The sequence below is a fragment of the Crotalus tigris genome, unplaced genomic scaffold, assembly GCF_016545835.1.
Source record: "Crotalus tigris isolate CLP2741 ecotype Arizona unplaced genomic scaffold, ASM1654583v1 scf7180000024345.2110221, whole genome shotgun sequence".
NCBI classification, from domain to species: Eukaryota; Metazoa; Chordata; class Lepidosauria; order Squamata; family Viperidae; genus Crotalus; species Crotalus tigris.
Genome location: NW_024100514.1, coordinates 802,942 through 828,653, shown reverse-complemented (window position 1 = coordinate 828,653; position 25,712 = coordinate 802,942). Strand labels below are relative to the sequence as shown.

General features: G+C 39.4%; 2 protein-coding genes across 4 annotated transcripts in view; one reads left to right on the top strand and one right to left on the bottom strand.

Annotated features, from left to right (window-relative positions):
- The window catches only part of CEP95 (centrosomal protein 95), a 46,008-nt gene extending 26,949 nt beyond the window's left edge, over positions 1–19,059 (top strand). For both annotated transcript variants that reach the window (XM_039326810.1, XM_039326809.1), the window contains exons 11-22: positions 226–344; positions 1,682–1,805; positions 4,095–4,209; positions 4,823–5,004; positions 7,495–7,587; positions 11,478–11,628; positions 13,113–13,273; positions 15,344–15,418; positions 16,336–16,488; positions 17,860–18,006; positions 18,089–18,160; positions 18,685–19,059. In XM_039326810.1, coding sequence (XP_039182744.1) covers positions 226–344; positions 1,682–1,805; positions 4,095–4,209; positions 4,823–5,004; positions 7,495–7,587; positions 11,478–11,628; positions 13,113–13,273; positions 15,344–15,418; positions 16,336–16,488; positions 17,860–18,006; positions 18,089–18,160; positions 18,685–18,864 — 1,572 coding nt within the window. In that variant the 3' untranslated portion in view covers positions 18,865–19,059. The remainder of the gene's footprint in view (positions 1–225; positions 345–1,681; positions 1,806–4,094; positions 4,210–4,822; positions 5,005–7,494; positions 7,588–11,477; positions 11,629–13,112; positions 13,274–15,343; positions 15,419–16,335; positions 16,489–17,859; positions 18,007–18,088; positions 18,161–18,684) is intronic.
- A 2,394-nt stretch (positions 19,060–21,453) lies between these two features.
- The window catches only part of SMURF2 (SMAD specific E3 ubiquitin protein ligase 2), a 74,984-nt gene continuing 70,725 nt past the window's right edge, over positions 21,454–25,712 (bottom strand). For both annotated transcript variants that reach the window (XM_039326820.1, XM_039326819.1), the window contains exon 19: positions 21,454–25,452. In XM_039326820.1, the coding sequence (XP_039182754.1) occupies positions 25,353–25,452 (100 nt within the window). In that variant the 3' untranslated portion in view covers positions 21,454–25,352. The remainder of the gene's footprint in view (positions 25,453–25,712) is intronic.

Sequence of the window (25,712 nt, the reverse complement as noted above, 5' to 3'; positions counted from 1 at the left end):
TTGTTGTGGATAGTTTCGAACTCTAAATGCCCTTCTGGCTTGGTAATCCTGCTGTAAATATTGTTGTTTAAAAGGTTGCCAATACCTAATTTTCTGTATTATCATAGTAATTCTATTTGGCAATTTTTCTTTTTGCAGTCTGATCTTTATTACTTTTAACACCAGTTATAATCTTGAATTTATCCCGGGCTGTCTGAATGAAAGTTTCTCCCCCCCCCCCAAAAGGAAATAGGCAGGAGTTCGCAGCACACATCGATCTGGAGTTGCAAGGAGAATGGATTTACTCAGTTCACCCCTATACAAACCACAAGGCCCAAACAAAGGAACCTGTTTATTGGGAAAAGGTATGTGTTTCCTTCACACAAAATGGAATTTGGGGTCCCTCTTCCTCCAAGTTCATATATATATTGCCACCAACCTGGGGCTTTTCACATTGTACTGCTCTACAGGTCATTCAGTCTATTGGCTAAAGATGATGGGAGTTGATGATGTCAGTTAGGGCAATGTTTCTTTACTGTGGTTCCTTTTGCGTGGTCCAGTTTCTGGCATGCCACGGCCCAGTGCCGGTCCACAGACTGGGGGTCGGGGACCCCTGAGTTAAAGAAGTCCCACTGGTAGGATCCAGGAAGAGAGCCTTTTCTGCCATTGACCTGCCCTTTGGAATATCTTCCTCCCAGAGGTGAGATTGGTCCCCATTCTCATGGCCTTTTGAAAGAATGTGAAGACCTGAGGTTGGTTAGCACTTTGATGTCCCCCCACCTTTTTATCTATTGTTTTAACTGCCTTTTACTGAAATACATTTTTATGTGGTATTTATGTTTCTATGTTTTTAACTGTACAACGTGTAGAGTCACTTTGTGACTGAAATGGGAAGTCTCTATATTTGATAAATAAAAATAGAGTAAATCCTTTTGTGAAAAGTAATTTTTCAGAAGTGGGTTACAGTCAAATACAATTATTGAACAGGGCTGAATGCTACGCTGGCTCTAAAACGTTCTTGAACACATGATCCCATTAAGATTTTTTAATCGATGCATTAATGTAAAGAACAATGAAGTATTATTAAGGGAGGTTTTATTTATTCATTTAGTTTGGAGCCTGCCCATCTGGGCAGCTTGCCTGAAGAACAGTTAAAAGAAGAAACGGAGCTTAAGCCTCCAAAAGACAACATTGAATTACAACAATGTTCTTATTGGGTTTTTTAATGTTCATTTTTATTTTTATTTTCTTTCAATTCTTCTTCTCTCTTTTTCTCCTTTTCTACCTACCCATCTTCCTGTTTTCCTCTTGAAAAACAGGGATAGTGCCCCATACACTGTCTTACATGCTTAAGATGATCCCATTTGTACACTTTCAGTGTTCATCTTAAAGCTCATAGATGTGCATTGAATATTATTTCTTCAATCACCAGGCCTATTTATGGAACTAGCAAAGAGTTACAGATGTGCATCTACTGGGACCTATCGGTGAATGTTTATGATACTGCCAAAATGCAGCTCAGGGTCTATTGTCCTTAATATTAATACCTGGGATTGACTTTTAGCTGACTTTTGTAAACCACTGTGGTCTACTTTGCACTCCCACCTACTCTCCCCCCCTCCCCCGTGTGTGTGTGTGTGTGTGTGTGTGTGTGTGTGTGTGTGTGTGTGTTATTTAATCATGTTTCACTCTGATTTCCCAGCCAGAATGAACGTCCTGCTCTGGCAGACTCTTTTGTAGAAGACTCTCTTCCCCATAGGCGAGCAAAGAAAAAAATCTCTGAAATGTCAGAGAAACTCTCCCGCAGGCTGAATGAACTGGATATGGTAAGTTAATGCCAACTATTCTTGGGATTATGCTAACCCAACGAGCAACATGACTGAAGCTAAGCAGGTAGAGATCAAGCCAACCTGGGATCCTGCAATCATACTCTTTAAGGCTCAGGATTGTTACTCTTTACAGAAATAATTTTTCTCCAGAATAACCCAGTATTCACAATAAAATAATTAGGAGATATTATCCTTTATTTTATTGCACTAAAATCATAGCAGGCTTGTGGTGGCAGTTGTAGATTTGATGCGGTGTCTGGGCATCTCTTAATGAGAATGGGCACAATAACAAGTTTGGCATTTGCCTGGGTCAGCTGTCATTTCACCTCAAGCTGACCCTTGATCTGCCTTTGATTGATTGCCAGGTTTCCCTGGGTTTGCTGTTGTGGGGGCCTTTTACCCAAGGCTGACTTACCCACTGACTCCTGCATTGTTTGGAAGGGGGGGAAAATGCCTACTGGAACAGGTTAACTGAAATCACACCTCAAAATATGTTATCCTATGTTTTGTTTTGTTTCGTTTTTCTTAGTATGATTTGTGAATTGCAGATTGGTTTCTAGCTTAGCCTGTTGTGGGATTCATGGTCAAGCAGAGGGGACGGAGCCAACCGGAAAAGGTTAGGGAAAAGTCAGGGTTTCTTTCTAGGAAGGATCAAGGATTTTTTTCCCCCTCTTGGTTCCAGATTCTAGAGCAGAGTCTGCATCCTTGAGTCTCCATATTTCTTCATATCCCCATCTTTCCTCCTCAGATTAAGTACCTGAGGCGCAACCTAAGAAGCCACCCACTGTGACCTCTGACCCCAAGCAAATGATTGCAGTGTGGTAGCTCTTTAGTACAGCAGGATATTGAAGGATTAACAGGCAAGGAGTTGTTTCCATTGAAGCTGGACTTTTCTAGCTTCCAGAATTCCTAACATTTACCACCAACTATCTACCACTGGAAATATCTACAGTGGCATGGACATTTTCCTAATCTGCTGTATCAGGCATTTTTTTTCTCTGTTCAACCATCTGTTTTGTTATTTCTTCACCTGATCTGAAAATGGCCAGTTCCACAGCCAAGAACAACATCTAGCCAGATGGTTGTATTTAGTAAAGAAAAATAGTTATGAAAGCTCCTTTGTAAAATTATGGAAGCCATCTGGGTATTGATTCAGTTTGGTAGTAGGAATCCCTACATTCTCCCTCCATTGTGCAAATTGTCTAAGTTTGTAGTGCCTCTCATTTTGAAGCCAAGAAAGTGAATTGCATATTATAGGGTTTAACAACCTGCCTCCAGAAGTTGTGAATGCTCCAACACTGGAAGTTTTTAAGAAGAGACTGGACAACCATTTGTCTGAAATGGTATAGGGTTTCCTGCCTGAGCAGGGGATTGGACTAGATGACCACCAAGGTCCCTTCCAGATTCTATTCTATTCTGTTCTATTCTATTCTATTCAATTCTATTCTATTCTATTCTATTCTATTCAAAGTATTTATTTCCCATTGCCTGGTAGTGTATCAGAAGGTCTCAGTTCCCTAATATCCAAAGATGGTTGAAACAAATAAATAATACCTGTTATGTATTTATTTCTATGTAACATAGTTCTTTTGCTCATTTTTATCAATCTGCTAAACTGACTTTTGTGCAGAATGAATTTGCCATTTCTCCTTGCTAAATTGTATTGTGCAGAAAGAACTGTTTGGAAAGGACGTTCAAGGTTATTATATGTTTATAAGAATCATATTATCAGTTGGTACCGAAAAGGTTCTGAATATAGGCTTAAATACAATAGAAGGAGATACTCAAGTCCTGCTTGATTAAATTCAATATCCAACTTCATACTTTTAAGTTTGAGTTCGCATTTCTAAACATCAATCTTCAGCAAAAGAAGAGAAAGACAGGAAAAAAAATACTTCTCTATTTAAATTGGAACAACAAGGAATGGACTAAATAAACCTTGCATACTAGTTTCTTACTTGAAGGGATTTTCACTCTAGGAAGCATAAATAATATACGGTAGAATCTTTTTGCTGGAGTCTTTAATAGTGCAATAGTAATAGTACTATTAAGGATACTTTTTAGTACCTCTTGGCACTGTAGGATTTTATCAGCTTGTGCAGATTAGGCCTACAATTGGTGGCACAAAGTGGTGATCTGGAGTCTTTGAAGTAAATATTAGACTTTGTGTACTTAATTATTTTTCGTGATTAAAAGCGAATGTTTTGTATGTAAAATCATGGAAGATTACTTTGGAAGGAACTCTGAACAGATAAAGCAATTTTTTTTTAAAAAAAAAAATCACAGATGTTAAAGCACGCTTTGGGTGAAAAAAGCCGGGACGAGTTGTCGGCTGATGAGGATACCCTTTCTCAACACAGTGATAGCATCATGGACTATCGCCAAACCAAACAACAATCAGGTAACATTCGGAACATGACATTTATTAATGAGCAAATTGTATTGTTCTATGTTGGGACATATAATTTCCACCAGGAATGGAAAATAACTACATACCTGCCTATCATCTAGCATCTTTCCTTGACCTGATCCCCTCTTTAGCTATCAGAGCTACAGCTTCCATAATTCCTGTTGACCATGCTAACTAAGACTTCTGAGAATTGTCATAGTAACACCTTCTAGAAAGTGCTAGATTGAAGAGATTTCTTTGTATAATGGGTGTCACAATAGCTGAACTGAGGGGTTTGAGCACTGTTGGGAACTGTGCTAACTCAAGAGTTTAAAAACAATAACTTTACAAAGAGCCTGAATCTAGTTGCTAAAAAAAATACATCTCTGATTGTCTATGGAGATTCTCAGTCATCCAGGTCATAATTGTCTCTCAAAAGTACTTTTTTCCAAGGCTGTACCTGATTGAATGTAATACAGGGCAATCCATATCAGATCCCAAAGGCATGACAGGACAAGCTTTAGAAACAGAGCTTCTGAAATTTATTGAAAGGCCCTTCATGATCCCTTGTTTTTTAAAAAAACCCAATTGTGGTAGACCTGTCCAAAGTTTGTTTATTTCATAGATGTTCGCCGTCCAAGGAAAGCACCCAGTAGGCGACGGTCATTTTCTGCTTCCCCACCTCCATCTAATTATGAGTCATCACATGTATCTGATAGTCCACCCCAGAAGGATACAGAAGAGCCAGCACGAAGGGTGCAAATCTGTTGGCAAAATGAGCAGGATCAAAGGAAATTAAGACCAAAGGTAATGGCAGCAGTAATAGAAATGGGGCCAGCTAAATAATGCCTTAATAAGTGAATGTATTAATAGATACTCTTAGCGATCAATAGAACTTGGATGAAAAGAACTTTTGCTTTTCCACTTCAGAGGTTTTATATCATCTCCAAAAGAAAAAGACATTCTAAGTGTGACAGTATGCTACACGTACCTCCTAATGGGTGAGCTGGTAGCATTGTATTGTATGTTGGCTTGATAGATGATCTTTAGCTATCTGAGGTTGTATAGAATAGCATACACTTGCTTGGGGTAAAACTGCCTGCTTGTAACATAGTGGCCAAATGCTCTGAAGCTGACCAGTATTGTCCTTGCTGATGGGAGGGAATGTTGCATAGGGCATGGATATGGTTAAAGCTAGCAACCTAGTAAAGCTAGTTTATCATATCTGATTGACCAAAGTCATGGGGGGTGGTAGCTGAGGTCCATATTTATTGGCCATCTACTGATGACTATGGCAAACCGAAGACTGCAACTAAGAGCCTGGAAGAATGAATAAAATAAAAATAGATACATTGTACATTTGGGAAATGAAGAATGGGGAAAGACATCAAGGATCGGAATGTAAATAGTCCAATCTTGTGAAAATCATACAGGGAAGTCAAAGTACAGAATTGACTGGGCTGAAAAGTATACTGGAAAGTATGCATTGGTGTCATCTCAATTGTTGTGGACGGGCATGAGAAAAAAGTTACTGTCCAGTGAGTGATGATAGAAGAAGAACCAGAAATAAGTTTGGAAACATTGCTGAGTGTTCTGAATGGAAGTGATCCAAGGAGGAAAAATATTTTATTAGGTGACATGAATAGTTAGTTGGAATGAGACAAAAGAGTACATAAAAAGTGATCACGCCATTTGGAAGCACAGCCATGAATGAAACCAATCATTAGTTGTAGAAAAATGGCATTTTGTTTCAACTATGTGGTTTCAGTGTAAGTCTCAACACATGCACATGGAAAGGGCATGGATCCAAAAGCATGATTAATTGGATTGTTCTAGATCAGTGGTGGCGAACCTATGGCACGGGTGCCAGAGGTGGCACGCAGAGCCCTCTCTGTGGGCATGTGCGCCGTCGCCCCAGTCCTAGACCTTCAGCTGGGTTTTATAAAACCTTTTCACTTTAGGTCTCCACCGCCATGTGCAAAAAAAAATAAAGATTCAATCAATCAGTCAATTTCAACTTCTTGCGGGAAAAAAAATTCTTGCAAAGTTGGAATTGATTTATTGAACTTTTTAGTCCCACCGAGTCTGCCGTTACCACCGTAGCCACGCCCACTCAATGGGCCACGCCCACCCAATGGGCCACACCTACACAGCACCCGACGATGCATAAGTGGGTTTTGGATTGCAGTTTGGCCAGTCGGTCTCTAAAAGGTTCGCCATCACTGGGCTAGATGAAAGACTGAAAGAATTACTAAAGGATACAAAGGTGATTAGAGATTCCTAATATAAACTAGACACTTTTGGAAATGCCAGTGGAGAAACTTGGGTAAAAAAACAGACGGAGGAAAAGAAAAGTGACAAAATTAAAGTATAGGTAGAATGACTGCAGGAAGCAAAAGTGCAAGTCCTCTTATTTGTTTTATTGAATGAATCTCTAGGAGTCCCTACCTGTGGCTCAGGAATCTGCCTATTGAGGGCTAATCTCCTCACTGAGATCAGCCACTGATCACATCCACTTGAACAAAAAAACCTTCTGAGTCATGGACGCCCAGAGTTTCCACAAACTGTGAGATGGACGGCAAAATAAAAATTAATACAAAACTAGGATATTTCTGTCAATATTTAAGATCAGTTCTTATAACTCCAGGCTTGGTTTGGAACTTTATCTGAACAGCATCTTTTATTGTAGATCCACGTCCATGTATTTCAAATTTATATTTTCTCCTACCTTCTAAATTTAGATGGGTAGAAATAGTAAAGGGGTAGCCTTAATATTCACTTTTATCTTTCTTGGATCCTTTTTAATTTCCTTAGGTATTTTAAAAAAAATAAGGAGAGCTTGTCTTATTTTTTGGCTCTGAAGCTTTCAGACATTAATTGCTCTTTCAGTATGTTAGCTGAGTTTTTTGTTCTAGAACTGCAGCTGAACCACTGAATCTGAATATGTTAAGTTTCAATAGCCTAGAACAGAGGTCCCCAACCTTTTGGGCACCAGGGACCGGTTCCATGGAGAGAGGTTTTCCCATGGACCGGAAGTGTGTGGTTTTGTGTGCTTCCTGCATCCCGTGGATGGGGCTTTGCTTGTTTGTGTGGACCGGTTGCTGGCATGCTGCAGCCTGGTACCGGTCCACGGACTGGGGGTTGGGAACCCCTGGTCTAGAATCCATGTTAAATGGAGCTCCTGATTTCTTAAAAAAATAGTTTTTGAACTGCTATGAGAATAGAATTATCAAAAGGCATGTTTCATAAGAAAATAACTTGTTACAGACAACATTCGGACTTTATTGTGTCTTCTAGCATCTGAGTAAAGCTTATGATGAAGACCTAAGAGCATATGAAGCTAGCGAAAGACTGGAACTTTCAACAATAAAAGCAAAGGCTCAGGAAATGGTAAGATGCAGAAGAAATGTGCTGATAGTTCTGCGCACTTCTTTTTAACACTAAATATTGTTTAGAACATTAATATCTGAAGGGCAACTTTTGCACTAAGTCAATTCTCATATATTTAAATTTTGGTGAGGGTTTTCTCCCCACCAAATTTACCTGAGCAGAACTTTAAATATGGGCTATCCTCAATTTACAACCATTCACTTAGTGACCGTTTGACGTTACAAGGGCATTGAAAAAAAAGTGTCTTACAATCAGTCTTCAGACTTACAACCATTGCAGCAGCCCTATGTTCAGAACTCAGGCGTTTGGCAACTGGCATTTATTGATGAAGGTTGCAGCATCCCGGGACCAACCATGGTCTCCATTTGTCACCTTCCCATCTAGCTTCTGACAACCAAAAGTCAATGGGGGAAGTTGGATTTGCTTAACGACACCCTGACTCATTTAGCAACAGCGGTGATTCACTTAACAACCGTGGCAAAAAAGTTCATAAAATCGGATGCACCTCACTTAACAACTGTCTTGTTTAGTAACAATAATTCTGTTCCCAATTGTGGTTGTAAGTTGAAGACTACTTGAAGTGGCCACCATTTTATCTATCTCAGACAAATCAAACAGATCAATTTTCCTGAGACTCTTGGGAAGGAGGTCCTGTTTTTCAAAGTGTGCACTTCACATTGATTGTATTTTCACCCTGTGTTAAATTCTAGAAAGATCTAGTCATATCTGGAGCACGGATGAGATTTGGTCATATATTTTGTTTGCTGGAATCGAGATCCATAGAGCCCAGTATGAGTAACTGCTTATTCGTAGTGGTTTTTTTAAAAGGAGAAGGATAAAATTCCAGATTTGATTTTTCAGCATACATTGTGTTTCCTTTTATACAGATTTTAGTTTTTTAGCTATAAAAATAATCTGTAAGGGCCTAACATTTTTCACCTATAAAAAAAGTTAACTTTTTTTTTTTATTGAAAATTTTTATAAGTTTTTACAAAAAAACAGAAAAAAATATAACAATACAAAAACAGAAAACAACATATACAAAAAACTAAACATAACATCCCCTTCCCCATCCCCCCCCCCAAAACACCCCCCCTTTCCCCCCCCTGAGCTTCCCAGAGCAGAATATAGGCTTAATTAAAAAAGAATTAAAAAAAAATTATATATAAAAAAGAAAAAAAATAAGACTGAAATATATGTATATGTATATAAAAATAAGAATTATGAAAAAGCAATATGGTATTTTTTTATATCCAATTTAAATTGTATAAATTCTATCCATTTATCCCAAACAGCAAGAAATTTCTCTTGCGTTTGTTCCTTTAAGAAAGCTGAAATCTTTGCCATTTCCGCCAAATAGGACACTTTAAAAAACCATTCCTGTAGTGTAGGCAAGGATTCCTTCTTCCAATATTGTCCTACTAACAGCCTTGCGGCTGTGATCAAATTTAACATCAATATAACCTCCTTTGTATCACAATCAGTAACTATACCCAACAAAAATAACTGCGGAGTAAATTTTACCCTCCTTCTAAAAATTCTCTGAATATTCCACCATATCTTAATCCAAAATGCTTTTATCTCTCTGCACGACCACCAAATGTGGTAATAGGTGGCATCCAAGCAACCACATCTCCAACATTTAGGCTGTAAGTCCGGGTACATGAAAGACATTTTTTGTGGGTCAAGGTGCCATCTATAAAACATTTTATAAAAATTCTCCCTTAAATTCTGTGCCTGTGTAAATTTGACATTTCTTACCCAAATGGTTTCCCATGTATCCAATGGGACTGATTCACCAAAGTTTTGGGCCCATCTAATCATACAATCTTTAATTAATTCCGTTTCTGAGTCCAATTCAACTAGCACCCCATAAATTCTCTTAATATGGGCTTGTCTTTGATCCTTCACTTGCTTAATAAGATTTTCATCTTCTCTAAGAAAGCCCACCTTACAATCCACCTTCCATCTATCTGCTAATTGCCTATATTGAAACCAAGAATAAATAATATTTTCTTGTGCTAACTCCTCCCGTAATTTTAATTGCCAATTTTGTCCATCCCATCTGAGTAGCTGTCTATAAGACACCATGTCCATTTTAACACCTCTTTTTATTCCTAAAAAAAAAAAAAGTTAACTTTTATAATGAAGAACTTTAGGCCCTTAAAGATTATGGGAAAAACATTCTCCTATCTGTGGTGACTCTGAGCAGATGTGGTTAGTAATAGGTTGTCTCTGGGATCAGAGCCAGAAAAACAGTCACTTTTAGAAGATGGCCGGAGACTTAGCATTATTTTATGCAGTAAAATGCCACTTGGACTGTCACCAGTTATCTGATTTAATATGGAAATAATTCACTGTTCATTTAATAGCTAGAAAGATACCACAGATATGATGATACTGTGTTTCCCCCCAAAAAAGACTCGGTCTTATATTTTTTTTCCCCAAAATTTGCGACAGTGGCGGCACCAACAACCGTGTCCATCAGGAGCCTGCGTTGTTCCTGGCCCACTTCTGCAGCCACTTGTCGCAGGAGCTCACGTGGCCCCCAACACCATGCGACCACCATGAGACGAGGCAGGTGAGGGAGGGGGTGGAGCTGCCCCAAGCGCCCCATAGGTGCCCAAACACTTTTCGCCCGGACAGAGAAATGATGGAGACTGGAAGCTTCATCTGCTTGTAAATGGGGCACTTAGAGATGGAGCGAATCGCTCGGTTTCTAAGTGCCTCATTCACAAGCAGACAAAGCTTCCAGTCTACCTCTGGGTAAAAAGTGTGTGGCGCATCTGGATCTCCTGTCTCCCACCTTCCTCTGCCTCCGCGCCCGGACTTACCTGCGCTGTGCCAAGGGGCCGGTGTGCTGTGACTGCTGCCAGACTGTAAAGCCCCAGTGTGCTCGTTGCTACTTGTGCTGGCCACACCCACCCACCCCGGGCTTATTTTTGAGGTAGGGCTTATATTAGGCCCACCCAGAAAAAAATCACACTAGAGCAGTGGTTCTCAACCTTTTTAATGCCGCAACCTCCAATCGGTCGTAAGTCGAGGACTACTCAACTGGTCGTAAGTCGAGGACTACTCAACTGGTGCAGCACCGTTTGCAGAAGGGGGCTTTTGGCGGGCTCAGCAGGGCAGAGACAGCCTGGACAATTCCTATTGGCTTTTGAAAGCCAATAGAATTAGACTCTATTCAAGAGAGTCTATTCTATTGGCTTTCAAAAGCCAATAGAATAAAAGGGAGTAGCACAGCTAAGGGAAAGGGGGAAAAAATGGTGGACTGCGTTGTTTGGCGACCCCCGTGAAATGGTCGTTCGACCCCAAATGGGGTCCCGACCCACAGGTTGAGAACCACTGAGCTAGAGCTTATCTTCGGGATGGGGCTTATTTTCAGTAATATAAATTTTTTTTTAAGTTGTATATTTCGATCGAAGTATCACTTCCAAAGATTGAGGAAGCAAGATGGCGAACTCTGTCCCCTTCAGTGTGTGTCGAGGGGAAGCCATTCTGGAAAACTCTGGGAGGAAACCAATACAGGAGTCTTTGTCTGTGTGAAATGGAGGATGGTGATATCTTTGGCTCCAAACCAGATATTTGAAGATGGGGAAATAAGTTGTTCTGTACCTGGACAAGGCCAAGATGTGCTTTTGGTTAGTGTGAAGATAGGCCTTCCTGCCTTTTAGGATTATATCTTTGGGCTTTCATCTTAAAGACATATAACCACATTAATCAGCCATTGGATAGCTTAAATATCTGATGAACAGAAAGTCACCAGCCTCTTCTTGCACTTTGGGTTTGCCTCTTTCTGTGTGAATCGTGAGCTGTCATTACGATCTGCCCGTACTGGAACGACGAGTGATCCTCTAACTATTTGTTCTGTGTGTGTTTACATTGAGGAGCAAAAATACAAGGAGAACGTGCTTAAAGAAACTCCAAGAATCTCACATGCAGCAAAGATTTATTCTCGAAAAACTATACCTCGGCATTCCAAACTCGACCAGAGGATTTCAAGAGGAGGGTTTGCAAAGCCAAAAAAAGCAGCTCCAAGTAAGAACCGAACCCCTTTCTTGGTAGAGAGCCTGGCAGCCTCTGAAAGCACGTTCTTTCAGTCCATGGGCCAAGATCACTGGCATTTTAGCCGCCTATAGCTGTGAAAAACACTTTTCTGATTGCCTCCATATGTCTTAGACCTGGGCAAGGGGAGTAGAGAGTTTAGAGAGCCTTTTATCCAGCTATTTCCTCAAGGTGATGAGGAAGGCTGGGCTTCCCTGGGAATTCTTTGTTAGTCCTCATTAGTTTAGTCCAGGGGTAGGCAACCTTGGCTCTTTTATGACTCGTGGACTTCAACTCCCAGAGTTCCTGAGCCAGCCATGTTGAGGGGAAAGGGAGAGGTTTCCAAGCTGAGCCATGCTGGCTCAGGAATTCTGGGAATTGAAGTCCACGAGTCATAAAAGAGACAAGGTTGCCTACCCCTGGTTTAATCTGTCATCTGATTGGTATATCGCAGGGGTCCTGGCTGGGGAATTCTGGGAGTTGAAGTCCACAAGTCTTAAAGTGGCCAAGTTTGAGGACCCCTGCAACATCGCTTTCAAATCAGTGCTTCCCCAAGCAAAGCATTCCAACTACCTTTCCTTCCTTTTTGTTTTCTTTTCTTTTCTTTTTCCTTTCCTTCCCCCCCTCCTCTCGACCCAGATAAAAAAAATAACCATGAATGCTGTTCAGCTCTATAAAATTATGTGTGGGTAATTCAAGAAGAGGAGCCGCCAAAGCATTTCAATCTTAAAAATAAACTATTCTACCTCCTTTGATTTCAAAACGTATTGATTCTACAAAAGACCACAAGGGCTCCCTAATGATTCTTTCCTGAATGCTTTATTCTCACCCAGTATGTGAAGTGCAAAAACCCCACTCTGACTAACTTCAGATTTGTTCATCTGTTATGCAACATTGTTTAGTAATATGTTATGACAGCTGTTACACCGAACTGCTATGCTTGTTTTGAGATAGGCTAAGAACAAGGAATATTAACAATGATCATGCTAATTAAATATTTCTATGTGTTTATGATGTTTAACTGATGGAGCAAATCTGTGGAGGAGAGAGTCTAAGACAGGGGTAGGCAACCTTGGCTCTTTTATGACTCATGGACGACAAGTCCCAGAATTCCTGAGCCAGCCATGCTAAGGGGGAAAAGAGAGGTTTCCAAGCTGAGCCATGCTGGCTCAGGAATTCTGGGAGTTGAAGTCCACAAGTCATAAAAGAGCCAAGGTTGCCTACCCCGGTCCTAGCCTAAAGTAAGCAGACCTGTTTAGATATGTTTACACAGATCTACAGTTTATAAGCAAGAATGTTAAATTACGTAATGTGACACGCAGTACCATGACCATTAATTTGTATAACATAAGTTTAGTCCCGCCTTCTCCAATCATGGCGGCTCCAGGATGGGGAAGGGAGCTGTTTTTAATGGCAACTGAAAGCATAAGGCCCACTTTTCAGCCGTTCATTGCTTTAGGTCTGACTCTTTCTTTCAGTGAAAGTCAAAGAGAACGATCTCTTGCCTTTGCTCCTCGAAGACTTTCCTCACATGAACATTTCTCATCCGACAATGAACAAGATGTGGCAGCAGCAGCTCTCCCAAATAGAGCGATTCAAGCCTCCCAGAGAAGGGAATCAGTGGAAACTGCAGAACGAAGTGAGTTATCTGCAGGCTTGAGAGAGTCACGGCCTTTAAAAAGTGAGGCGCAAAAAAAAAAGTGCCAGCAGTGGCTAAAAGATACAAACATGGGACGAAGGTCCCACACATCAACTAGGACTACAAGTAGTCCTCAGCTGGCGACAGTTTGTTTAGTGACTGTTCAGAGTTACAATGGTATTGGAAAAAAGCGACTTGCGACCGGTTTTTTTTTTATATATAGTTAACGGCCATTGCAGTATCCCCTTGGTCACGTGATCAAAATTCAGACTCTTGGCAACCGACTCGTATTTGCAGTGTCCTGGGATCACATGATCCCCTTTTGCGACCTTCTGACAAGCAAAGTCAGTGGGGAAGCCAGATTCACTTAGCAACCATGTTACTAACTTTACCAGTTGCAGTGATTCACTTAACAACAGTGGCAAGAAAGGTCCTAAAATGGAGCAAAGCTCACTTAACCACTGTCTTGTTTAGCAACATAAATTTGGGGCTCAATTTTGGTCATAAGTTGAGGACTCCTTGTATTGATGGTACTCCTAATTTATTTATTTATTTGTTTATTTTGGGCACATTATTAAAGGTAATGAACTGGCCAGTATATTTTTCAGTGACTCTAGAAGGGTCTGAGATTTTTCATTCCACCGGAATGTTGAAACTCTAGAAAGAGTACAGAGAAGAGCAACGAAGATGATTAGGGGACTGGAGGCTAAAGCATATAAGGAACGGCTGCTGGAATTGGATATGTCTAGTTTAATGAAGAGAAGGACAAGGGGGGACATGATAGCAGTAATCCAGTATCTCAGGGGCTGCCACAAAGAAGAGGGAGTCAAGCTATTTTCCAAGGCGCCTGAAGGCAGGACAAGAAGCAATGGATTGAAACTGATCAAGGAGAGAAGCAACCTAGAACTAAGGAGAAACTTCTTGACAGTTAGAACAATTAACCAATGGAAAAACCTGCCTCCAGAAGCGGTGAATGCGCCAACACTGGAGGTTTTTAAGAAAAGACTGGGCAGCCATTTGTCTGAAATGGTATAGGGTTTCCTGCCTGAGCAGGGGGTTGGACTGGATGACCACCAAGGTCCCTTCCAACTTTATTATTATTATTATTATTATTATTATTTATTCTTCTAAGCTGATGTCACTCAATGACTTTATGACGTTGAAAAAGGAAGGAAATGGGGGAGCAGTAATGGAGAAAATGGATTACAAGTCCTGATGAAAGCACAGGGAGTAGCTTGAAGGGGGAAAGTGGGGAGACATAGACTGGGTTGTGAGGAAAATAGGAGGAGGAAAGATATGAGTATGTTTGCCACCTTGAATTACTTATTATACTAAGTAATAAGGGTGAGATAAAAATCAAATACATAAAATCCATCTGCCTTCAAATGTGAGGCTGGCTTTCTGTGAGTAAATCATGGTGATTGGGGATAGTGGAAGTTGTAGTCCAAGCTGGCATTGAAACTATTCAGCAGGTGTTTCTGGAAGAGAGTAGATCAAGGTGGAGAAATCTTTCTTGAGAGCTGCTAAATTGGTTAATAGGCAGAGGCTTGATAAGTGAATGAAAAATAATGATTTAAATCAGTGGTTCTCAACCTTTTTAATGCCGTGACCCCCCCCCCCAACCGGTCGTAAGTCGAGGACTACTCAACCGATCGTAAGTCGAGGACTACTCAACTGGTGCAGCACCGTTTGCAGAATGGAACTTTTGGCGGGCTCAGCAGGGCAGAGGCAGCCTGGACAATTCCTATTGGCTTTTGAAAGCCAATAGAATTAGACTCTATTCAAGAGAGTCTATTCTATTGGCTTTCAAAAGCCAATAGAATAAAAGGGAGTAGCACAGCTAAGGAAAAGGGGGAAAAAATGGCGGACTGCGTTGTTTGGCGACCCCCGTGAAATGGTCGTTTGACCCCAAATGGGGTCCCGACCCACAGGTTGAGAACCACTGATTTAAATGAAATCTGCGGGGTCCTTGGTGCTCTCGGAGCTTGGTTGTTTTCTTACAGACATTTCATTACCCAGCTAGGTAACATCATTAGTGCTACGTGAATGAAATCTGTGTACTTCTTTCAGATACTGGAAACACTGAAGAAGCACGATCTACTTGTGGATCTTCTTAAGAGAGAGCAGGCTCACAACAGAAGATTGGTATATGTGGAAATGAGCTAATGTATTGATGATAATTTAATTTTTAAACCTATTCTAGGCAGGCTTTCTGATCCACGTAAGGCAGTGGAGAAGACTCCAAGAATAGAACAGTATCATCAGATAACATCAATAGTTAATCAAAACATAATTCCTTCTAGCAATATATTAGAACATTATTCAGTCCCTATAAAAATATAGAGAGCTATGAGAATAAAGATATGATAAATTAAAACACAATCATCTTGGTTGTAAACTGCTGTGGTCCTCTCTTCGGTAGCATGCAACTCTCCAATATATAATTAGTACTAGCACTAGCACTTAGACTTATATGCCGCTTCACGGTGCTTTACAGCCCTCTCTAAGTGATTTTGCAGAGTCAGCCTATGGCCCCCAACAATCTGGGTCCTTATTTTACCAACTTTGGAAGGATGAAAGTCTGAGTCAACGTTGAGCCGGTCAGGATCGAACTCCTGGCTGTGGGCAGAATCAGCCTGCAATATTGCATTCTAACCAGTGCACCACCAGAACTCACAATTGGGGCTAAAACTGTACAATACATTGAAAAAACAACTTCAGATATTAGAAAGTAATCCTGCCATACATGGCGGAACGTTTAAGACTCCAGGCTGAAAGCAGGGCATCTTCCCAATGCATCTGGGCCTAGTAGGGTCTCAGTTCTAGGAATCATTCCCCAACAAGTCTGGGGCTTGACAAATTCCAGCTCCTGCTGCAATGCCAACCAGAAACCGGACACTCTGGAGCACTGCCACTTTTTCAGCCAGAGCTGCACCATAGGAAAGGGAAAGAGCATCCTGCCCTCCGAGCATTGCTTAAATATGTGCAGAAAACGGGGGTGGCTTCCCTCCTTGGTCTTCAGGGAATCTTAATAGCTTTTCCTCACTGGGTTTGTTTTTCAGCAAGAGTTTAGGCAGCGCATTGAGAGACAGAAATGTACACAGAACAAAATGAGAGAGAGACGCCAGCAGATTGCCCGAGCCAAAAAATACTATCAAGATTACCGGATTCAGCTGCGTGCCAAGATGATGAGGACCAGGACACGGGAGGAAAGGGTAAGTTTGGGATCTCACTCTGCAGTGCTAGTAAAGAGCCAAGCCCAATTCACTTGGCCAGGTTGAGAGAGTTTGGATCAGTTTACTATGTTTTCAGCCTGGTGTGACTGCCATTGTGAATCCACTAACCCGCATTTCAACAGCAAATTAGGAATGCCCACATTAGGTGGTTGGGTGCCATCGGTTGCTAGTCTGATGAATTTGGGAGGTGCTTAGATGTTATAGTTGCCTCATACCACTCCTTAATCAAGAAGAGCAGAGAGGATTATGCCCTGGAAAAGCAACTTTGTGTTGAGAACACTGCCACAAAGGTCAGAGGGTAGTTTTAGTAAATGAACTTGAAAGTTAAAGCCAACTTAACTTACTTTTTAAAATCAAAATTGCATTTCCTGTGCTGCTATTGCCTCAAAAAATTATTACAGGTAGTCGTTGACTTAAAACCATTCATTTAATGACTGTTTGAAGTTACAATGGCACTGGAAAAAAAGGATTTATGATCATTTGTCACATGACCTTTGCCGTATCCCCTCGATCACATGATCAAAATTTGGACACTGGAATATATTTATTACAGTTGCAGAGTCCTGGAGTCATGTGATCACCTTTGTGATCTGATAAGCAGGTAATGGGGAAGGCAGATTTGTTAGAACCCTGTTCTAACAAAACAACTTCAGTGATTCATTTAACAACTCTGGTAAGAAAGTCATAAAATGGGGCGAAACTCATTTAACAATTTGTCTTGCTTAGCAATAGAAATTTGGGGCTCCGTTGTGGTCATAAGTTGAGGACTACCTATATTGGGAGTTCAGTAAAATGCCGATATGCATAAACACAGTGAATTAACTAGTTGGAAGGAAATGATCAGTTAATTGATTTGATTAATTGTGATTCAGGTTGATGAAGAGTAGATTATTTATGGAGAATACCTTGGGTTATTGCTTCTCCCTCTTGCTAACTTTTTAAACAATTAAACAGTACCAATTACTACATCCTTTGCATCACAAGGTAATAGAATAAGAATTTTGATCTTGTAGCAAATTTTATATTATGAAGTTCCTAATCTGCAAGGTTTTATAGTAAATGTTACAACTCCCAATGTGTTTTCCATTTCTGCTCAAGGCTAATTTGATAACAATAGAAGAATCCCCTATGGGAATAAGGAATTATCTATAAAATGGCTGGATAGCGCTTATTGAGACAAAACTGACCATCAGTTAGAATTGTCAAAAGAGATACTAAGATTATACACTATATATGACTTTGTGACAAAGTTCGACTTGGGACCTGTGTCTAAAGATATTATGTTCCCCTGAAATTATTTTTTTAAACAGAGCTGTTCTTGTGTTTGTTAATGAAATGTCATTTTGGTAGATATTTAAACAACTGTTTGAAGAAGGCTTGGAAATTCAGAAACAAAGATTCCTTGAGTTGAGGTCGTATGCCAAGGAAAAACGTGCTGAACAAAAGAGGCAGTATCAAGATGAACTGCAATCCATGGAAAACTATTATAAAGATCAGGTAGGCTTTTGCCCCTGATATCATAAAGATGGTGCTTGATCTCTCGCAGTCCATTATTAGTTTTTCTTCCACTTTCCTTTAGTTTGCAATGCTGGCTGAAGCCGTTTCAGAAGAACGTCGAGAAATCCAAACCAGAGAGCGAGCACATGTCCAGGTGAGTCTTCTCTTGTAGAGAGGGAATGCACACTCTTTTCTCAGTGCTTTGAAGATGACTCTCAAATGTTGCAGTTGAATTTGTACACAAGAGCCCTGATGGCGCAATGGTTAGAATGCAGAATTATTGTAGACTGACTCTGCCCATTGCCAAGAGTTTGATCCTGACCGGCTCAAGGCTGACTCAGCCTTCCATCCTTCCAAGGTCAGTAAAACGAGGAGCCCAGATTGTTGAGGGCAATAGGCTGACTCTGTAAACCTCTTAGAGAGGGCTGTAAAGCACTACGAAGCGATATATAAATCTTGAAGCGGTATATAAATCTAAAGGCTATTCTAAGTGTCATTAATCTGACAAAGGGGGTTATATAGATTTAATTATAATTAAAATTATAATAAATAAATGGCCCAAACTCTTTTTGAAGTATTTTGCTCAGTCTGCGAAATATGCACACTTTTCCTGTAAAGTTTTAGAACTATAAATGAATTGACAGATGGCTCAACATAATCCTAATGGTTTCTTTTCAGACATTAAGTAAAGTGAAACGTGAACTGAGATCCAAGATGGAGAAAGAGATTAAAGAGCTGCAGGACATGATCACACATGATGATGATGATTTGTTTTTTCGAGAACTAGAAGCTGATCGGCTGAAATCCAGACTCTTGGTGGCTTCTTTTCAGTATAACAAGAACTATCTGTTTCTTTAAAGGCCTGGCATGCTTGTATCATATCTATGTGGCTTTTTTCAAGGAGACCAGAATCAAAAAATATAACATTAGCGGTTTAGTTTCCTGCCCCAAGACCAAGATTAAGTTGATGTTATGAAAATATTGCACTGATATTTTCAAAACAAGTGGTTTTAAAGACTTTGTCAATAAAGATTAGCTTCCTTACAATCACAATGCAGCAATCTCTGGATGTAACTTCTGTGGCCAAATTTTATTTTGCTCGTGTAAATTGCTATCCCAGATTGGGCTAATGTTAAAAACAAATTGTAAGTTATAGTTCTTGAATCTTTCCAGGTATCACTGTCAAATTGCCTGGCTGGTCATAATTTGCTGTTATTATTTTTCGCTCCATTTTGAAGATGGGGATATTTGCTCTTCTCGTATCATCTGGCCCTTGTCCAATTTACTAAATGTTCATAATTATATATAAAGTATTAGCTAAGCCAACAGTGCTATAAGAAGCAATTAATTTTGAAGTCATTCAAGGTAAAGAGGTATTCCCTAACCATATCTTAAATGTCAATCTGGTTGTTTCATCTTGCCCTTAGGTTTTCTACTGAAACACATAGTGGCTTGTTGGAGAATAGCTCCACTATATGACATTTTATGAGTATTGTATCTCACACACTTTATTAGAGGAAGCGACGCCATGTATTTCCAGGGACTCTTATCTTTATTTCTCTAGGTACTAATGGATGGCGATCTGTTATAAATTACATTACTTCCCTAACGGAATAATTGGGGGGAAAAAGTTCTTCTCTGCAGCACTATGCTTTTATACGGCTGCATCTTCTTTTCTAGGCACAAAATAGAAAAACTTTTAACATACCTTTTCCTATCCAAACACCCTCCATTAGAGATAAATCTCTTTATATAGTGAAACTAAAAGTAGGCCAGCTGTAAGAGCTGGATTTAAGCAAGTTCTACTGTAGAAAGCACTTAGCTTGCTCATCCATGTATTGACTGAGATGTAGCTTGAGAGGGGGAAATGGTTCTTTCTGTGGCAAATTCCAGTCAGTCACTGTTGACTGATGTGGAGAGGTCCAACGCAAATCCACTCGTTTGTGGAGTGCCTCAAGGCTTGACACCCGCCTCTTCTATATAAGACAGAGCTCCCCAACGTTTCTGGGTTAGCAGCCTGGAAGAAGAGAGGAGGAAGGAAATGTGTGCGCATGATATGCACACGTCTGCACAAACCATCCAATTCCACAGGCCTGTTCACAATCTCTGAAGACTTAGCTCTGGGATAGGTTGGTGATGTGCCCATCTAGTACATATTGTATACTTTGGCAAGTTTATGTTGCTTCTTCCTCATATGGTTAGGTGTATTATGGTTAGTTTTTATCTTAAGGTATTGTATTTTAATTTATCCATTATCTAGAACAGTGGTTCTCAACCTGTAGGTCGGGACCTCATTTGGGGTCGAATGACCATTTCACGGGGGTCGCCAAACAACGCAGTCTGCCATTTTTTCCCCCTTTTCCTTAGCTGTGCTACTCCCTTTCATTCTATTGGCTTTCAAAAGCCAATAGGAATTGTCCAGGCTGTCTCTGCCCTGCTGAGCCCGCCAAAAGTCCCATTCTGCAAATGGTGCTGCACCAGTTGAGTAGTCCTCGACTTACGACCGGTTGAGTAGTCCTCGACTTACGATCAGTAGGGGGTCAAGGCATTAAAAAGGTTGAGAACCACTGATCTAGAATCAGTGCTAGGTTGGGTGATCTTATAAAACAAATAAATGTATTTTGCTATATCAAGGCCAAATGAACAATTAAATTCCTTGTATTTGCAAAAGAAGGGGCACCAGAAACATTTGCTGCTGAAAATCTAAAGCTCATTTTTTATTAAAAATAAATAAAAATTTCATGGTATATTTTAACATATAAAGTATTGCTATTTTAACACCTCAACTACCATATTTGGAAAGAACTGATCATGAACATTAGGGCCAAGTGATTATAATTGTTCTTCCACCCTGTTACTGTTGTGCTGGACCACAGCAATTTGAATACTACAAATAAGTAATATTTTGTGTAATATCTCTGAATTATATAATCCATGTGAAAAGAAAAAATCTTGAAAGGGAAATCTGGGTTGCCAGGTTTTGAACACACTTAGTCTAGGAATACAGTGAAGATCTTCTTTCTCCTTTCTCCCAACTATCTTAGTTTCTGCAAACAGCAGAATTTGATCTCAGCAGGAAATTAAAAAAAAGGTGACAGCAAAAGCAGAGGAACTCAGTGGAAAAGCTTAGCGATTCTATTCTCCCCTTTAAAAAAATATTACAAATGTAAATATTAGACACAGAAACTCCCAAGTCAACACCACTCAATGGACAGTGGAACGATGCCTCCAAGGTTGGCCTTATTCCTATCCAGGACTTCTGTGATTTCTTAAAACTACTAAGATCACTGTTATTTTATTTAAAAATAAAAAACAGAATTTTAAAACCTTTGACTCTGTGACAGTGCAAATAGCATTCTCTTTTATTAATCAACTTCTGTAGGAGCTCTGTGACTTCTTAAAACTACTAAGAAGATCACTGTTAATTTAAAAATAAAAAGCAAACAATTTTTAAAACCTTTGATGATGCTGTGACAGTGCAAACAGCATTCAATTTTATTGCTCAATTTCTGCATGGGTACATACTCAAAAAATTTTATACAGATGTATTGTTAAAGCTCATGTAACAGCTTGGTGAAAATACAATATCAATGCTAACCACATTCTGCAATAAATACAATAGAAATGGAACTGAAAAATGTGTCAGTTTGTGGCAGAAGGAAGTATATCAAATATAGGTTTATTTTAGTTGGACAAAACTTTTAGGATTTGGCAGAGTCAGAAATTTTCTAAATAAACAGTATGTCTTAAGTACAAATTGAATCTGTTACCTATATAGTGCAGTTCAAAGTTTGTAGCAATGATGTCATGCTACACTACAAATGTGATACAAAAGCACAAGTTCCTTCCATTAATGCAGCCAGTTTAACTGCACCACAGGTTTAACAGATATAGTGTTGCAGAATAAAAACAAAATAAAACAAAACAAAACAAAAATCTGTGTGCTCTGGACTCTAGTACAAACACAAACATTTGGTAAAAATAAAAATCAGTTTAGAGAAACTGAACCTATGTGCAAAAAATAGAATACATACTGTACAAAGCACCATTACAAAACTTTACACCTAAAAATTAAACTTGAAAACGTGTCTGAGTACTTAATCATTGAATCCTAGCAAATTGTCACTATTCATATTAGCACATTCATTCCTGAAAAGAAAGCATGGAAATGTGAGGTGGCATCTCTTTTAATTATTCAATCCATGTTCACAATTGATGAAGAAATCCTATGGAAAAGGGGTGCACTGGAAATAAATATTCACATTTAAACCTAGGGTAAAAATCCAAAGGTCCAGCATCATATTTCGCACTGGGAAAAGAGGCATGGCTATACATCTGCAACGGATGGGTTGAGAAAAGCTTCTGGTAAGTTGTGTGCTTTAAAGCTTTTAATGGTTTTATGCAGATAAAAAGGCACTCAGAAGACCTGAGAATTCCATTTGCATTCGTCTGCTCAGTGTTGGTCAAAGCAAGATTGCAGGTATAGTTTAATTTTGCCTAATACATATTAGACTAGCGCTGTAATAGAAGGTTCTCTGAACACAATTTAAAGTAGAGCAACAGTGCAGTCACTGTTCAAAAACGTAAGTTTTGGAATGAGACCAGGTTGGATTTGCCTTCCCCAAACTTAACACCCCATTGTCTTCACTGTCAACAAATTCTTTTAGCTCTCAATTTCTGTTCTAAGATTGCTAGGTTTCATCCTATTCAAAATGGAGGCATCTTAAACAAGAAATCTAATGGTAAGTCTACAGAAAAGGAAGAACAGGCCAATTTTCCTTATGGAGCAAAGAAACAAGATAGGTTTTAGATACAATCTGGTTTATCCAAGCTCCCAATACAAAACAAAGGACCTGAATGGTCAATTATAAAAGGCAGGAATCCACCTTCACAGGTGCTCAGCACTCAGCGCTCGGTGGTATATGAAAACCCAGGCTCCGTACGTTCTTCATTCAACACCTAGAAAATAAATCAATACTATTCCTGAAACCTGAAAGATCAGCTGAAAAAGGCATAGATTATCCCAGAGATGATCTGAAGGAAAAGACAACTTCAGACAGGCACAAAAGAAGATATCCTAACTGGGAAATATGGGCTTGTTCCTTATCAGCTTCAAATTTATTTTATCTGGAGCGGATAAACTGATGCTCGACAGATATTTGGTAGCAAACCTTAGCAACCTGTCACTGATTGTGCTGACTGGAATTGTTAGAATATGAAAACCAAAATATCTGAAGAGCAACCAACTCCCTATCCTGGAACTAAGCTGCCACGCATGCCTCAGTGGCGGGCTTTGATTAACTGTAATGCTGTAGAGCCCATAAACAGTAATCTAATCTACCAGAAACTTCATTGGTTCTGCTCAACTATGAATCATAAATAGACCATCTATCCTCACCGACTACTATACTACAACTGTCTCAATTTGTGCAATCGCTTCTTCTTCCAATATTTCTGCCTTTTGCATTAACAAAGGTACCATGAAATTCTCTCAAGAACAAACCGTCCAATGAAAACTACTTTTATCCCCAAAATGCAATTATGTGCCTGATGGAATTGGCAACTGACACATAAAAACCTGCTGGACTCCAGGATCAGCATTTGGACCAAGTCAGAAAAGAAACACTACACAGTGAACATGCTTTTGCCCTTCTTGCCTTTTCTTCACATTCTTTTAAAACGTTTTCTTAAAGATCGGCCAGCAAAGCTACGCAGTTTCCAAAGTGTAATTGGCACTCTTGATTATCATTATAATAAAAAAGTGGCGGCTTACAAATTAGTTATTAAAGCATGCACTGCATTGTTTACTGTCCCTTGATTCTCAGTGGAAAGGTAAGCACTGAACTGTTAACGTTCTCAGCACTGCTGAATGAGGGCTCGTTCACATATGCAAGCTCTACTTTAATCTGCCACACAGGTAAGAAGGAATATACTTAATGGAAAATACTAGCATTAGCCACTGCTGATACTGATTATGACATTCAGCAATTTTTATACCAGCTGCTGTTCTTGTCATAGCACCCACACAGAATTACACAGAAAGCTTCAAGATGTGAGCCATCTTCGACAAATGCACACCTTAACAATTAAGGACTGTGTTCAAATGTATATAAGCCACCAGTATTAGAAGATGCCTTTTGTTTTTTAAGCATTCCACATATGCTTGCATTAAAACAAAGACAAATTCCTATGTATCTGAACCAGCTACTTAACAGAGCACATTATACACCACATCGGCATTTCATCGCTGAATTGACTGTATTGTGTCTCCCCCCTCCCTTATTCGTCACTACCACAAACTCATTGACTACAAGCAGTTCAAAGTAAAGGCAATTTTTTTCTGGATCAGATTATTGAGCAACAACTAACATACAGTGCAGGTTGGTTGTATCTGAACATAAAAGCTTTGGTTGATTTGACATCCACAGAGTGTTTTTGAACAATCAACTGATGATCTATGAAGGCTAATGATATCATCCATATATATTTAGGAGTCTTAAAAAAATGCAGCACTTCCATTTAAAATGGAAAGCAATTTTTTTAAAAAAAAAAAACGCCTCAAGTATTGACTTTTTACAAAAAATGCTCATTTAAAAAATGCTGAATGCCTACATTTTTAAAAAGGGCTTTCCACATTTACCACAAAGTACTGTACCAAATGCAGTGCAATTTAATTCGGACTAAGCTTCTGCTAGAGAAATCTGACTGAAGAAAAGACCCAAACCTTATAATTCATGCTCGAGAAATATAAGAATCCTGACACAGGACCACTGAAATTAAACTTGTAACACAGAATAAAATCATTCCACTGTATAAGAAAATATAGTTTACACTGTGAAGTGGCCTTACTTTAAAAGGTTTGTGATCCGTTTAGCCAATTTTATGCAAAAATCAGAATAATCAAAATACTTTATTTAAAAAAATAGCAAGTACAGGTGCTTATCCAGAATCACATGTATATAAGCTGGAATGTGGCTTGTACCAAGAGCTATCCCTTGGGCCTCTGATAGTAGAAATCAGGTAAGCAAACAAATAAGATCACCTTTTATAAAAAATAGTAGTCGTCTTTCAAAGAGAATACTGCTTAACTGTTGAAATGAAGGAAAAGTCAGCATTCTGCAGGTTCAAGATACTAGTTTTTAATAGCAGCTGAATTATTTCTTGGCAGCAGCCACAGAACATTTTTCTTGAATGAAGAATTCCAAAAATGGTCCTTTCCCTCATATCGTCCTCTAGTAGAAAAGGGGAGGGGAGTTTCCTATATTTCAAGCATTTATGGTATCATGGCTGAGGAAAGGATTTTCTGCTTGGAGTATAAATAGAGTTCCACGCACGTCTGCAAACAATCATTCCACGGCAAACCCACATGTTTCTTCAATGGCGGTTAGCAGCTTTTCATAGAGCTTCTCATAGCTTTCGTAAGGAGGAATGTCTATCCGATTGAAGCTGCAAGCAAACAACAAAGAAGAAGCATTTCAACTTATGATGTTCATGGTTCAAATAGGCAAGGCAACTAATACTGATCAATAATGGTGCATTACATATTTTTAATGGTGTGTTATTGTTATAAGAAAACAGTTCCTACGGGATAGAAACTAGATCCAACTAGCAGAAGACATATATTGGACCAACGTAGATAAAACTGGTTGCTTATCTATAACTGGATTTTCTTGATCATCTCTGAATCCCCGCAAATAAGTTGTGCA